This window comes from Aethalodelphis obliquidens, unplaced genomic scaffold (assembly GCF_003676395.1).
Source record: "Aethalodelphis obliquidens isolate GAN/ISIS:26980383/991018 unplaced genomic scaffold, ASM367639v1 scaffold9, whole genome shotgun sequence".
NCBI lineage: Eukaryota > Metazoa > Chordata > Mammalia > Artiodactyla > Delphinidae > Aethalodelphis > Aethalodelphis obliquidens.
Window position 1 is genome coordinate 32,633,326 of NW_020837953.1, and position 15,960 is coordinate 32,649,285.

Below are 15,960 nucleotides of genomic sequence, written 5' to 3' on the forward strand. Positions count from 1 at the left end.
TCTGAGGGAATAGGGCTGTTTTGGGGGTGTCCCTAGCTTCTACCCCAAGGTGCAAGATGAAAAATCCTGGATAGAGACTCCGAGGCTGGGGAGAAGTACCAAAATACAAAGTTCCCATCCGAAATACATTGCTAAATTTTTGGGGAGAGGGGCAATCCTCAAAAGTCAGGGTTAACAGGAGAAGTAAGGGCAGGTGAGTGCTAGGCAGACAAAAACAATAGACATGTGCTATAAGTGGGCAAGTGGAATCCAGTACTGGGTTGATGATAGGAACGCTTTTGTGTCCTTTTGTTGTCAGAGTGCTTTCATCTGGCACACTGTATACCCATATTATAGCCCTGTGTACCACGGGTAGGTAGGTAGAGTCTGAACAGCAGGGCTGACTTCGTTGTGCTCTTAGGTGGTGCTTACATGTGTGGCTGTGAGGGAGCTAAGCCTTTCTCAGGGTGTGGGGACCACAGTGCTGGATGAGATGTGCGTGGGCACGTCATCTCTGCGTTCTTCCTCGGCTCTGTAGGGGAGCGAGATCCCCGCTGGATGGTTGTGCAGTATTCCAGCTCCCACTGGCACTGTCTCTTGCAGGTGCATCAGAGGGTAAGCGAGTGCCTGAGGGTGTTAACTGTCCTGCAAGAGGCCGCTGCTGGGCAGACTGTCCTCAACACCGTGCCTGGCGGGTTGGATCTGATGACCTTGAAGGTATGGCAGCAGTTGGTATGACCTGGAGCACATTTTATTCATCAAGACTTTCTTGCTTGCAAATAACAGAAGCCTAACTCACTAGCTTAAACCAAAAGAGAATTTATTGGCCCAACTAAGTAGGAAGACCAAAAGCAGATTGGCTTCAGGCCAGTATGGCTAGATCCAGGGTCTCAAACATTGTCATCAAAGTTCTGGCATTCTCTCCCTTCTCCTGGCTCAACTCCACTCTGTGTATATGGGCTTCATTCTCACCAGACTCTCTCCATTAGGCAAGAAAGGTGGTTGCTGGCATATTCCAAGCCTGCATCTCAACTCAGCTCCAGACCTAAAAGGAAAAGAAACTCTGGTAGCTTTCAGCAATCTGGAAAGGCCATGGCCTGCTTGGGTCACATGCCCCTTCTGGGCCAGTCACTGTGCCAGAGGGATAGGGTATTCTGGTTGGCCTGCCTACGTTATACACCCACTTCCGGGTCAGGGGAACTTGAGCACCAGGACTGACAGCCCCATGGGGCCGCATGGGTGAGGGAGTGATGGTTTGTTCCGCAAAGGAAGAGCTATGGAGCCGCATACAACGTGTGTTGTCTACTGCAGGCTCATTCCTGCCTTTAAAGGAATCCCAAGAATCCCCCAGGAGGAGAGAAACTGTCCCCCACATGGAATTTGGTGCCTATGAAGGCACATTTTCCTCCCCTATCCAGTCCTTTCCTCTGTAATTTCAAAAGTAGCTCAGGCTTTATTTAGAGGACCAAGAAATCACACAAAAGCATGAAGGAAAAAGAAACGGAATTTTTGGATATTTTGATGTTTGTACTTCCAGTTCTTTTAAGATGCATTTTTTAAAAAACAATGATGTTGGGCTTCCCTGGTGGCGCAGTGGTTGAGAGTCCGCCTGCCGATGCAGGGGACACGGGTTCGTGCCCCAGTCTGGGAAGATCCCACATGCCGTGGAGCGGCTGGGCCCGTGAGCCATGGCCGCTGAGCCTGCGCGTCCGGAGCCTGTGCTCCGCAACGGGAGAGGCCACAACAGTGAGAGGCACGCGTACCGCAAAAAAAGCAAAAAAACAATAATGTTACTATTTAATACAAGCTGTTTTGTGGCCCTATTCTTCATTTAGCAAAACAGTATGGGGGCTTTCCCTGGTGGTCCAGTGGTTGGCAATCTGCCTTCCAATGCAGGGGACGTGGGTTCGAGCCCTGGTCAGGGAACTTAGGATCCCACATGCCGCAGAGCAACTAAGCCTGCACGACACAACTAAGACCTGACGCAGCCAAATAAACAAAAACAAAACAAACAAAAAAAAAACAGTATGAATGTCACATGTCTTCTTATTCCAGTTAATATTTTTCTATGGCATGATTTTTTTTTTAGGAGTTTATTAATTAATTAATTTTTGCTGTGTTGGGTCTTCGTTTCTGTGCGAGGGCTTTCTCTAGTTGTGGCAAGCGGGGGCCACTCTTCATCGTGGTGCGCGGACCTCTCACTATCGCGGCCTCTCTTGTTGTGGAGCACAGGCTCCAGACGCGCAGGCTCAGTAGTTGTGGCTCATGGGCCTAGTTGCTCTGTGGCATGTGGGATCCTCCCAGACCAGGGCTCGAACCCGTGTCCCCTGCATTAGCAGGCAGATTCTCAACCACTGTGCCACCAGGGAAGCCCCTATGGCATGATTTTTAATAGCCATGTACTATTCCATTGTATGAGTGAGAATGGTATATACATATATATATAAATATATAATAATTACTTCTTTATGAGGACTTCCTATGATAAGAGCTCTTTTCATAAACATATGCATTGTTATCTCTTTACATAGAAAGAAACCAAGGATCTAAGAGGGTAAGTATCTGCCCAAGGTTACACAGCTAAGCAAGTGGTAGAGTGAAACTTTAATTTGGGGCTTTTTGCCTATGCAGTGTGCCCCAAAGCCTCTTTAGAAAATATCTTTTAAAGGCTCTGGAAAAGTCTTCCAGGAAGAAGCATCAGCCTGAATGGCCAAGAGGTAAGGCAGGACCTGAAATCTAGAGAGCTTTGCCCGCTATATGGTGTATGTCATCAGTCCCCACCAGATAAACAGGGCCAGGCACCACAGTTCAGGCCTGTGGGCCTGTGGGCCTGAGACAGACATCGGGGGATGGCGGGCTATGTGTAGTTGGATTAGTTAAGAGGCAGCCTTTTGGAGAAACACAGAATGAAAACAGCTAAGTGAATTTTCATCTATCAGATTGAGCAAGATCCAAAAATTGATTACTCACCCTGTCGGCAAAGCTGTGGGGAAGTAGCCTCTGCTCCGTTGCCAGTGTGAGTGCAGATTGCCCCATGCAGGGCAGTTTGGCAATAGCTCTCAACAGCACGAATGCACTTAGTGTTTGACCCGGCAGTGTCCAATTCTGGGAATTTATTTTACACATCCCTGCACACATGTAACATGATGTATGTACAAGGTTACTCGTCCCAGTGTTGTTTGTAATAACGGAAGATTGATAGTATCCTAAATGTTCACCCATAAGTGACCACAGCTGGTTTAATAGATTATGGAACAATGGATGTATTATTTTGGATAATACTAATTGCTATAACACATAAGCCCCAAATCTCAGTGGCTTAACAAAGAGAAATTTATTTCTCTCCCATATGATCCAGGCTCCCTTCTTCTAATCGCTCCACCCTCTTCCACCTGTGAAACCCAACTTCACCATGTACGTTAAGCCAGGAGTGGGAAAGAGCATGGAGGTTTGCATGGAAGAGTTTTTATAGACCATGCCTGTAAATGGAGATAATCACTTTCATATTCTATCACAAGACCACTATCGCTCACATCAAGTCACAAGGCCACATCTAACTGCTGGGAAATAGAGTCTAGCTGTGTGTCCAGGAAGAAGAACAGTTTTGGTGATCACTAGCTGTCTGTACCATGGTGAAATCAAATGTAGCTGTAAAAAAGAATAAGGAAGCTCTTTATGTACTAATATTATTATGTAAAAAAAGTAAGTTACAATATCACTTGTGTAAAAGGGGGGAAAGTATATATTCATGTTTACCTGTGTAGGCATAAGTAAGCTCTGCAAAGACGCAAGCAACTTACCTGTCTGGGTAGGGAGTGGGCAACTGTGTGGACAGGGAATAGGGTAGGTAGGAGACTTCTCTATATACTCCTGATTTTACAGTTATGTAGGTATATTAACTTATTAAAAAAGCTGAAGAAACCTTGACCAATCCAAAGGTACTGAGCAAAGAGGGGAGAATTTAGATACAAAAACTTGGGATAGAAGTTGGGAAGAGCAAAGGACAACATGGGTTCAGGGCAGAGGCTGGGCAGCAAATCCTGGAGAGATTTTTTGAGCCCCTTAGGAGGCAGCTGCAGTGGTTTTTTATATAACCATGTCCTGAAGGCTTCTGGGGACAACCAGAAATAGATGCTTGCAGAGCACGTTAGAGCGAGCAGGCTCACTTTGCTAGATAAAAGTCAGGACAGATGTCAGAGGAAGTAGAACCTGAATTGGTTTTGGTACAAGCAGTCCTTGCTTCAGAGCAAAGTGGAGGGGCAGTAGGAGCGCCCCCATTCTGTACTTGACTTGGAGCACGTGTCATCCATCCCTCTGGTTGGATTGGTTATAAGGCAAGGATCTAAATAAAGTGAATTCTTATTCTTTTTTTTTTTTGGCCGCACCACGCGGCTTGCGGGATTTTAGTTTCCTGACCAGGAATCAAGCCCTGGCCACCACAGTGAAAGCGCTGAGTCCTGATCACTGAACCTCCAGGGAATTCCTGAGAGTTCTTATTCTTAACGTGCTCTTATACTGATAGGTCATATAATTTCTGTTTATTCATAGATATTTGAATATCTACCTCGTCCAGATATTATAGGTGGCAAGATTATTAAAATAAAGATGAGAAATGTGGTTTTCAGAATTCGTGCCTACAGAAGGCTGTTCAGTCCAGGGATGGCCTGACCCGTTGCTCTCCAGTGGGCAAGAGACGCTTAATACCGTGGTTTTGGAGGTCTCGCCCACTGTATTGTGTTTCTGCATCATTGTCTCACTGTTTCTTCCTCTTGCCCTTGAAGAGTTCCTAAAAATGCACCCCTGTGTTTCTGACCTTTCTCAGGGCAGCATTGACGTGAGCCGCGTGGCTGTAATGGGACATTCATTTGGAGGGGCCACAGCTATTCTGGCTTTGGCCAAGGAGACCCGATTTCGGTGAGTTTCCCAGTGATGCTGCTGTTAGCTCCACACACCATGCATTCATTCAGCATGTATTTTGTGCTAGGTACTGTTTTGGGAGGTGGGGATTCAGTGGTGAAGAAGAAAGCAAGGTCTCTGATTTCATGGAATTATGTTGCTGTGGGAGGAGACTAGCAAACAAGTAATCAAATCCCTGGCACCCAAGTGCAACAAAGAAAGTAAAATAGGCTAATAAGCTGGGGTATGTGGACGCTTCCTGGAGAAAGTGACGTAAGCTAGACTCAAAGGCAACGAAGCCAACCACATAAAGGTCTAGGAGAGGATCATTCTAGGCAGAGGGAACAGCTAAAGGCCCTGAGTGGAAAGAAGCTTGCTGTTTCAGTGTGGGAGGACCATAGTGAGCGAGGGGGAAGCGATTCAAGGTGTAATCAGGGAGATAAACAGGGGCCCGCTCATGGGGCCTTCTGGCCAGAGTAAGGAAGTTAGATTTTATTCTGAGAATGACAGGAAACCACTGAAAGGTTTTAAGTATAGAAAAATCTTATTTACATTTAAAAACCACTATGTGAAGAGTGGATTGTAGCAGGATAAGACTGGAAACAAGGAGGCTAAGTAGAAGGAGGCTATTTCAGAGTCAAGGTGAGAGATGAGGGATTTGCTTTAGGATGGAGGTAGTGGGATGGAGAGAAGTGAAGGGAGTCAGGATGGGTTTTAGAATTTTCAGGACTTAGGTAAAGGAAAGAGAGGAATCAAGGTTTTTCATCTGTGTGCCCGTCATTTGAGTGGAAGATGATTGTCCTTTATTGAGATGGAGGAGACTGGAGGAGCATTGGGGGTGGGGGATAGTAGGATGCTAATCTTAGGGCCTTAGTTTTGCCCTTGGTGACAGAGATTTCTGCTGGACAAACTGGCCATGACTTTGAGTTGTGGCAACAAGGAGGCTTTCCCTGACGTTCCTGCCACGTATGCTCTGGGCTTACTTAGCAGCTTGTGCAATCAGGACACTAAATTGTATTTTGCTACCTTGTGTGGTTCTATCTCCACTGCTATTCTGGGAGCTCCAGGAGAGCAACAACTGTGTCATTTATCTCTAGATCCACAGCACAAGGCTAAGCGCATAGTAGGTACTTGATGAGGTGAATGAATGAACGAGTAAATGAATGAAGTCATTCTGTGTGACTCAGGTCAGCTGCCTGAGAGTAGATCCAAGAGAAGGAGGAGGTCTGATCCTTGTTTTCAGAGAGTTTAAAAATCTAGAAGGATTTTTGGTGACAGTAAAAGTGATCTCTATCCAAGATCCTAACTGAAGGGTATGGGCCCTGGTTCCCCTTCCTGGCTTTCTGAGCTTTTTACCCCACCGAAGGGAGAACTACCCTAATTGTTCTTGCTTGAGTTTCTACGTGGCAGTTCCACGTGTCTGGTCCTGTTGCAGGTGTGCTGTGGCTCTGGATGCTTGGATGTTTCCTCTGGAACGTGACTTCTACCCCACGGCCCGAGGCCCTATATTTTTCATCAATGCTGAGAAATTCCAGACAATGGAGAGTGTCAACCTGATGAAGAAGATTTGTGCCCAGCATGATCAATCCAGGATCATAACTGTCCTGTGAGTAAACTCCAAGATCATGATCCCCAGTGGCCTCTCCATTTTCTGCTCAGCTGTGGCTCCCGTAATTGCCTCTAAATTATCCAGAAGTTCTACCCATTGATAGAATACATAAATACCTCCTGAATTTCAAAATCTTAATTCCTTTGGAATTTCATATCTGTCCTTCTTTAACACTTAGCTCTACCTGCAGTGATTTATTCACTAGCTTATATGACTTTATGACAGGGTGTTATGGGATTATGTGTTAGAGAGGAAGAGGTGTGGGTCTGGGTGGACTCCAGGAATCTCTAATCTCATTTGAGAATTTTACTGAGTCTTTTGAAGAGTATGGATATAGTAGACCTTTGACACTCACAAGATGGATTTTTAGAGACCTTCATGAATACCTAAATTCAGGTATCTTCCATGAACCATCTATTCTCTGCCTGAGAGAAACCATATTCTCTTCACTTCCATCATCAACACTGTCAGATGGTTTGATTTTAGGAGGCATTTTTCACAGAGAGAAGATTTTGAGTGACTTTAAGAAATGAACTTTAGGGTTTCCCTGGTGGTGCAGTGGTTAAGAATCCACCTGCCAATGCAGGGGACACGGGTTCAAGCCCTGGTCCAGGAAGATCCCACATGCCGCAGAGCGACTAAGCCCGTGCACCACACCTACTGAGCCTTCACCTAGAGCCTGTGGGTCACAACTACTGAGCCCATGTACCACAACTACTGAAGCCCACACGCCTAGAGCCCGTGCTCCACAACAAAAGAAGCCACCGCAATGAGAAGCCTGCACACTGCAACAAAGAGTAGCCCCTGTTCGCCACAACCAGAGAAAAGCCCACATGCAGCAACGAAGACCCAACACAGCCAAAAATAAAATAAATAAAATAAAATAAATAAATTTATTTTAAAAAAGAATGAACTTTACATAGGAAGTGGCTTAGAGCTACAGGTGCAGGACTAAATTCTCACTGACAAGTCTCTGACTTGGTCCTGCCCTGTACTTGAGCCAAATAGCCCACATGATTCAAGGATCCCAGGTCCTATTTCAGCAAAATGACAAGTAACTACATGTCATGGCCCTATGGACTCATTCAGGTGGTTGAAATGCCAGATCCAAAGCCCGGACCGCTAGGGGTCTGCTCAGTAGGCCATGGCTTCTTCCCTTGCCCATCTTGGCCCAGGCTGTCTTCCTTGGGGCCAGCCCCTCTCCTTTCATTTTGATTTCATGGCAGCAGAGGACTGCTTGACAGTTTCCCTAAGCCATTCAGATCCAGGATAACTGTGACCTCTGGAGGGGAGGGAGAGCATTTGGGAAGGGGTACACAAAAACTGCGGATTTAGCTCTGTTTTTTTTATTTTAATAAATTTATTTTATTTATTTATTTTTGGCTGCATTGGGTCTTTGTTGCTGCACACAGGCTTTCTCTAGTTGTGGAGAGTGGGGACTATTCTTCGCTGCAGTGCACGTGCTTCACGTTGCGGTGGCTTCTCTTGTTGTGGAGTACAGGCTCTAGGCATGCGGACTTCTGTAGTTGTGGCATGTGGGCTCAGTAGTTATGGCTCACAGGCTCTGTAGCGCAGGGTCAGTAGTTGTGGCTCATGGGCTTAGTTGCTCCGTGGCATGTGGGATCTTCCCAGACCAGGGATCGAACCCATGTCCCCCGCATTGGCAGGTGGATTCTTAACCACTGCACCACCAGGGAAGTCCCTGGATTTAACTCATGACGATATATTATTTCTTAAACTGAGTGCTGGATACTCAAGTATCCATTATATTTTTCTTTATACTTTCTCATGTACCTTAGATAATCCCTTTTAAAGTCAGTTTTTCTGCATGGTATCAAATAGAGTTTAACATTTAAATCTTCCTTCCCTCATTGAATTGACTAGTAAATTTAGTTATGAGTAATTTAGCTAGAAATGAACCTAGTGAGAATTTCACCTTCAAATTAAGTGCATTTGATGTCAAAGGGCTTAAATTCTGATCCAGAAACACTCTTTTACAAGCACTTGCCCTAACTTTTCTGATTACTTAAAGGCAAGTTATTTCTTTTTCCTGTTTACTTTGTGTACAGTTCTGAGCTAAAGATGGAGCTGATAAGTTTTGTGAATGTTCAGAAGTCACTGGGTAAAAATCATGGGGTGATAGTTTATAATAACGTGGGAATGGCAGGTGCTGCAGACCTCGCCTCAATGCCCCATCCGCTGTGCAGCTGACTCCGCCTTTTCCCTGCATAGTCCGGCCTTATGGTCTAGGAGTTGAAGCAGCTTTGAAGCCAGGTATACCTCCTTTCAAATCCTAGCTCCATCCCTTACTAGCTGTGTGAACTTGGGCAGATCATTTCTCTCCTCTGGTCTGTCAAAGAGGAAAATACTTCCCTTGCAAGATTGTTGTGAAAATTAAGTGAGATAATGCATGTAAAGCACCTTGCACATTGTAGGTGCTTAAATATTTATGTGCCCTAGCCTCCAGAGCCCTACCAGATACTTGTTTTTCTTTTCTTTTAGTGGTTCTGTTCATTGGAGTCAAACTGACTTTGCTTTTATGGCTGGTAACTGGATTGCTAAATTCTTCTCCACTCAAACCCATGGGAGCTTGGACCCCTATAAATGTCAGGAGACGGTGGTGCAGGCCATGTTGGCCTTCCTGCAGAAGCACCTTGGTAAGGAGAGAACTGGGGCTCATGGGGCAGCTGGTGGGGGGGGGTCTCTTAGATTTCCCTGCACAGTGGTCTATACTGACATGTCTTGGATCAGTGAGATTTATGGCAAAATGTGAATGAAGGAGAGAGTTACATAGAATTCTAGAAAGAACACATAGCTGAAAGTTTGGAGATCCTGATTCTGTCTCTACCACCTGAATGACCTTGGCCTAGTCATTTAACTTTTCTGAGCCTTGGTTTCCTCATTGTAAATGGAACATTCACCTCTCTCTACTCCACTACCTCTGTTCTAACTCATTAGCACTCACCTTATCTGTGTTGTGGAGGAGGTTATGACGATAGAAGATGGGCTAAATTGTGGAAGTGCTATTTAAAAAAAGAAAAAGCATAGAAGGATGATGACTAATGTCATGAAGTACAGGCCAGCAAATGGCCAGACCTGTAGAGGTCTTTGGTCCAGCCTCCCACCCAGAGAAGACATCCTCTCATATCTTCCCTGCTGTGAGGTCACGCAGCATGGAGAGTGCGCTGCTCTGAGGGTCAGCCCTCTCCGTCACAGGAAACTTCAGTAGTTTTAAGAATTGATATTCTAGTTAGGCTTTTTTTGGTTACAAGGACTAGAGATCCACTAATTTACCTCAAGAAGGAAGGAGAGTTTGTTTATGAGAGTACACCTGGCCAGGCAGGGAAGGGAAAAGTTAACAGGAACCGAGGTAGCTTGTAGGACTGACTTCTCTGTCTCTCTCTTGGGCTCAGTCTCTCTGTCTTCCTCTCACGACATCTCTGTTTCTCTTTGCTCCGGTCTGCGTTTTTCCTCTTTCTGCTCTGTACTTTTACTCTTGCTGAGAGCATCTGCATATTCACTGTTTCTGCTTCCTTATCACTTCGGTTGGCTTGAACCCCTTGTGGCTTGTCCTCTCCCCTCGTGGCATCCTTTCGTCTTCCGCTCCCTCTGTTCACCGCCATACTTCTGGTATTTCTTAGACCAGATTGCCAAGAGAAACAACTGGGTTGTACCAGCTCATCTTTATGGGCCAAAACACATTGTGGGCCACTGCCCAACACGGGCCCAGAGCTCTCTTGATCAGAGGTCCCTTTCTGATCCAGTCAGAATGGAGTAGGCTACCATTATCTGTGCAAGGCTGATCCCTCAGCAGGTGCTGGGCGGTAAGGCAGCTTCCTTCAGAAGGGAAGTTAGGTTTGACCTAACTCTAACCTAAGACCAAGATCTGATTCTTTGTAACTCCTCCCCACTTGCCCTGGGTATCCCCTCAAGAGCTACCCCGAGAAGCCTCAGACCCCTGTACGTGGCAGCTCTTTAGATATTTGAAGTCACCTATGGTGTCCTCTCTGAGTTTTCTGTTCATTAAGCTAAATGTGCCTGGTACCTCTACCTGTTCCCTGTGCAGTTTCCCGTGGGGCCATTTATTTCCCCCTTTGGATGTGCTGTTTGTTGCTGTGCCTTTTAACATGTGCTGCCCTGACTTGAACACGACATGCCAGATGTGGTGTGGCCAGTGCCTGGTACAGCAGGACTGTCACCTCTGAGCTCTGGATCCTAGACTTCTCGTTGGATGGCCTGAGTGTATTAACCTTTCCACCAAGTGCCAAACAAATGTGATTTGGATTGACTTTGCTTTTAAAATGTATCTGTCCTATTTCGAATGTATTGACTTTTTGAACGTAAATTTACATTTTAAGATTTATGCCTGTACATTTCATCTTGCTCATCATGAGCCACTGTGCCAGCATGGGTTTAGAGCCTTTAGGGTTAACAGAGACCTTAGAGCATCATTCTTTTTTTTTTTTTTTTTTTTTTTTTTCAGTACATGGGCCTCTCACTGCTGTGGCCTCTCCCGTTGCGGAGCATAGGCTCCGGACGCACAGGCTCAGCGGCCATGGCTCACGGGCCCAGCCGCTCTGCAGCATGTGGGATCTTCCCGGACCGGGGCACGAACCCATGTCCCCTGCACCGGCAGGCGGACTCTCAACCACTGCGCCACCAGGGAAGCCCTAGAGCATCATTCTTATCACTTGGTAGGAGAGGAATGGATCCATGTCTCAAGACTTTAACGGGGCCTGATTACACGGTGCTCAGCCCACTTTCCCTGTTTCCTCTTGGGCATCATATCATTAGGGAAGAGCTAAAGATGACAGGGGAGCCCACCATGGCATGATTGCTCTCCCTTGAGTAGCAATGTCCATCGAGCTAAGATACTCACTATTGGAGACCAGCAGAAGATTAGGAGAGTCTTAGATTGTCGGAAGATTGTTGAGGACGTGCTTTATGCCAGGCCTTCTGCTAAGTACTTTAGTTACGTTAGCATGTATAATCCTGCAGATGGCCCTTCCTGATGGGTGCTTTTATTATTAACTCCATTCTACAGACGAGGATACTAAAGCTTAGAAAATTTAAGTAATTCATCCAAGGTTATCTGGTTAGTAAGTGGCAAAAACCCGAATGCCCCCTAGGCTGTCTGATTCGAAAGCCCAGGTGTTTCATTGCTGCACTGTTCTGGCAGTGGCTCTGCTGACCCAGGGATGCACTGAGTCTTCGGGAGACACAGAGGACAGGCCCTAACTCAGACGGAAGGGAAAGGACAGCTAGGAAAGGAGGCTCCCTAGACAAAACGATGCTTGTCTTTAATGTTAGAGATGAGTAACGCTCACTAGGCAAGGAGGGGCCAAGGGTCTTCTAGACAGAGGCACAAAGACTGGTGTGGGCTTGGTCAGTTTTGAGAAGCTGTTTTTAGTGTATCTGGAGTTCAGGATAGTGAATTGTTGGAAGATAAAGGTAGAGAAGTGGGCAGAAACCAGATCTAGAAGCCCATGTATTTGCTGAAATAAGTTTGAATTTTTTTAAAATTTATTTAATTTATTTTTTATTTATTTTTGGCTGCATTGGGTCTTCGTTGTTGCGTGCGGGCTTCCTCTAGTTGTGACGAGCGGGAGCTACTCTTCGTTGCGGTGCACGTGCTTCTCATTGCGGTGGCTTTTCTTGTTGTGGAGCACGGGCTCTAGGTGCACGGGCTTCAGTAGTTGTGGCTCGCGGGCGCTAGAGTGCAGGCTCAGTAGTTGTGGTGCACAGGCTTAGTTGCTCCATGGCATGTGGGATCTTCCCGGACCAGGGATCGAACCCATGTCCCCTACATTGGCAGGCAGATTCTTAACCACTGCACCACCAGGGAAGTCCCATAAGTTTGAATTGGGCTGTGAGTGTCCTTGGTGGGTTCTAAGCAAGGGATTGTCATGATTAGACTTGTGTTTGTAGTCTGGGTGCATCATGGAGGGTGGGTGAAATGGGGCAGGTTGAGAGCTGCCCAGCAAAGAGCCCAGCTAGGAGGCTCTTGCAGTATCCAAGTGATTAAGAGATAAGACAGTGAAAAAAGGCAAAGGCTCTCAGCTTGGGGTAATTAGTTTTGCAAAGAGAGAAAAGCTTTTTGGTGGCCATTTCCCACAGTACATTGTCACGTGGGAAACTAAAATAGGTTGTAGGTGGCTCAGGTGAACTTCTCGCCACTTCTAAAAAATACCTCTGAGAGCACATGTTCCGCTGACACAGGGATTGTGTTACCTTCTGTTAAGAAGATTGGTGTTTCTTTCATATGAACTACATGCAGCTCCTGTCTCCAGCTACTCATCCTCCCTCCCACTCTCCTGGAAGACCATTTCACACCTTCTTCTTTCTCTTCAAAGCTCTAACACCTTCCCCCCCATCCCGTCTCTCAGCTGCTTAACTTTGTCTCCCACTTCACTAAGAAAATGGAGGCAGTCAGTACCTCCTCAAAATCCCAACGCTGCATCTACCTACCTTTTTCTTGTACATACTCAGCTTTCCGTCTGGTTCCTACTCAAGTTGTCTAACTGGGCCACCCCCTCCACCTGCACGGTGGATGTCACCCTCTTTGGTCTGCTCAGGATGATTGTGCCAGCAATTTTTCCTCTTTACCTTAGATCATCAATTTTTCGCCTCTGCTGGTTTATTTCATGCTGAAATTTCTCTTGAAAAGAATCTGTCTTGACCCACACTTTGCCCCCCAGTTACCACTCTGTTTCCCTGTTCCTCATGATAGCGAACTCCTCACAAGAATGTCTTCACTTTCTCTGATTCTTCTCTTCCCATTCTCTTTTTTTAATAAATTTTGGCTTGGAGACTTTTTTTTTTTAAGAAGACGTTTGGGGTAGGAGTTTATTAATTTATTTATTTTTGCTGTGTTGGGTCTTCGTTTCTGCGCGAGGGCTTTCTCTAGTTGTGGCAAGCGGGGGCCACTCTTCATCGCGGTGCGCGGGCCTCTCACTGTCGCGGCCTCTCTTGTTGCGGAGCACAGGCTCCAGACGCGCAGGCTCAGTGGTTGTGGCTTACGGGCCTAATTGCTCCGTGGCATGTGGAATCTTCCCAGACCAGGGCTTGAACCTGTGTCCCCTGCATTAGCAGGCAGATTCCCAACCACTGCGCCACCAGGGAAGACCCCCATTCTCTCTTGAACCTACCCTATTCAGCCTTTTGCATCCCAGTCCTCCATGAAAACTGCCTTTGTCAAGGTCACCGGTGACCTTCACAGCACTAAATCCAGCGATCACTTCTCCTCATTCCTCATCTCACTGGAACCTCAGCAGCTGCTGACAGAGTTGGTGATGCCCTCCTCTGTGATGCCCTCCTCTGTGAAGCCCTGTCTTTACTTCCAAGACGTCCCCCTGCGATTTCCTCCCCTCTCAGTGTCTGCTCCTCCTCCATCTGCTTTGCTACTTCCAGGACTCAGAGCTTGGACCGCTTCTCTACCTGTATCTCCTCATGTCATCTAGTCTTATGGCTTTAAATGCCATGTCTGTGCTGACAACTCTCCAGTTTATGTCTCCAGTTTGATCTCGCCCGTGAACATCAGATTTATATAACCCACTACTCAACATCTCGACTTCTTAGGGACATCACACACAAGAACAGCTTTCAACTGCAGTCTTTCCCTCCTCAGTTAATAGTAACTCCATCCTTCTAGTTACTCAAACCAAAGTCCCCGTTCTTTTCTCTTACACCTCCCATCTAATCCCTCAGAGAATCCTATTGGCTCTACCTTCAAAATACAAACGGAAAGTAATCACTTGGGGCTTCCCTGGTGGCGCAGTGGTTAAGAATCCACCTGCCAATGCAGGGGACATGGGTTCGAGCCCCGGTCCGGGAAGATCCCACATGCCGCAGAGCAACTAAGCCCGCACGCCACAACTACTGAGCCTGTGATCTAGAGCCCGTGAGCCACAACTACTGAGCCTGTGCTCTTGCGCCCACGAGCCACAACTACTGAGCCCACATGCCACGACTACTAAAGCCTGCATGCCTAGAGCCCGTGCTCCGCAACAAGAGAAGCCAGCGCACCACAGCGAAGCGTAGCCCCCACTCGCCACAGCTAGAGAAAGCCCACACGCAGCAATGAAGACCCAATGCAGCCAAAAATAAATAAATGAATAAATAAATTTATTTTTAAAAAAAGAAAGTAATCACTGGTCACCACCCCAACTACCATTCTGTCCAACTCTTCTCTCACTTAAATCACTCTAAGAGTTTCCTAACTCATCTCCCTACCGCCACCCTACACAGTCCTTTCTCAATGAAGCAGCCAGAGTGATCATTTCAGAAAGGAAGCCAGATCTTGTCACTCCGCTGTTCAGGATCCTCCAGTGGCTCCCATTTCTCTGAGAGACAAAGCCAACACCCAGCGTCCCTCCTGCGGCTGCTCCCTAGGGCCTACTTCACTGTCGCTGCACAAGCCTCCGCACCCCAGGCACACTCCCGCTTCACACCTTTGCACTGCTGTTCCTGCTGCCTCAAATGTTCTTCCCGTGTAGTCTCATGGCTCACTCCCACCTCCCCATTTTTGCTCAAATCTCACCTTCCTAGTGAGACTCATGTTGACGTCCCTCTTTAAAATATTGTACTGGGACTTCCCTGGTGGCACAGTGGTTAAGAATCTGCCTGCCAATGAAAGGGACACGGGTTTGAGCCCTGGTCCGGGAAGATCCCACATGCCGCGGAGCAACCAAACCCGTGTGCCACAACTACTGAGCCCGCGTGCCGCAACTACTGAAGCCCACACACCTAGAGCCCATGCTCTGCAACAAGAGAAGCCACTTCAATGAGAAGCCCACGCACCACAATGAAGAGTAGCCCCCGCTCGCCGCAACTAGAGAAAGCCCACGCGCAGCAATGAAGACCCAACACAGCCAAAAATAAATAAATAAATAAATTTATTAAAAAACACAAAAAACAACCCAAAAAACCATTGTACTGTCCCTTCCTCCTGTCACCCCCATCTCCCAGCCACCAGCACTGCTTCTGTCTGGCTCTCATTTTTGCCACAGCGCAGCTCACCTTTTCATATCCTATGTAGGTTGTTTTGTTTGTTGTTATCTCTGCCTCCTAGATTGTGAGCTCTGAGAGGATGAGCATTTCTATTTGTCTGTGGCTGTATTTTTGGCACCAAGAACAAACCGTGGCACATAGTGGTGTGCTCGGTAATTTTTGTATTAATGAATATGTCGCTCTGTTTGCCGAGGACCTGTTCCATGCCAGGTTCTTGGCAGGGCCCTGGGGATCTGAAGCTGAAGGAGAGTGGTCGCTGCCTTCTGTCCCAGGTTTTTTGTTTGTTTTGAACAAAAACACCATTTGCCTGCTCAGCTGTGTCCTACTCCCTCAGCCTGCGGCCTTGGACCCTTTCTGACTGTTCTCGCCAAGTCATTAGATCCATCTGCCCGTGGTCCCAGGGCCCTCTCTTGAATTGTACCCGGTGTTATGCTGCTTCATGATGTTGCTGTCCTATGCCCTTCACT

General features: G+C 46.9%; 1 protein-coding gene across 11 annotated transcripts in view; it reads left to right on the forward strand.

The window, feature by feature from the left end:
• PAFAH2 (platelet activating factor acetylhydrolase 2) overlaps positions 1–15,960 on the forward strand; it is a 55,325-nt gene that overhangs the window by 25,826 nt on the left and 13,539 nt on the right. For 6 of the 11 annotated variants that reach the window (XR_003433378.1, XM_027109623.1, XM_027109626.1 and 3 more), the window contains 6 exons: positions 583–696; positions 2,511–2,533; positions 2,648–2,696; positions 4,802–4,893; positions 6,311–6,481; positions 8,987–9,141. Coding sequence is in view for 10 of the 11 variants with exons in the window: in XM_027109623.1 (XP_026965424.1) it covers positions 583–696; positions 2,511–2,533; positions 2,648–2,696; positions 4,802–4,893; positions 6,311–6,481; positions 8,987–9,141 (604 nt within the window). In the remaining variant the exon portion in view is untranslated. The remainder of the gene's footprint in view (positions 1–582; positions 697–2,510; positions 2,534–2,647; positions 2,697–4,801; positions 4,894–6,310; positions 6,482–8,986; positions 9,142–15,960) is intronic. The other 5 variants (XM_027109627.1, XM_027109629.1, XM_027109632.1 and 2 more) reach the window with 2 other exon arrangements.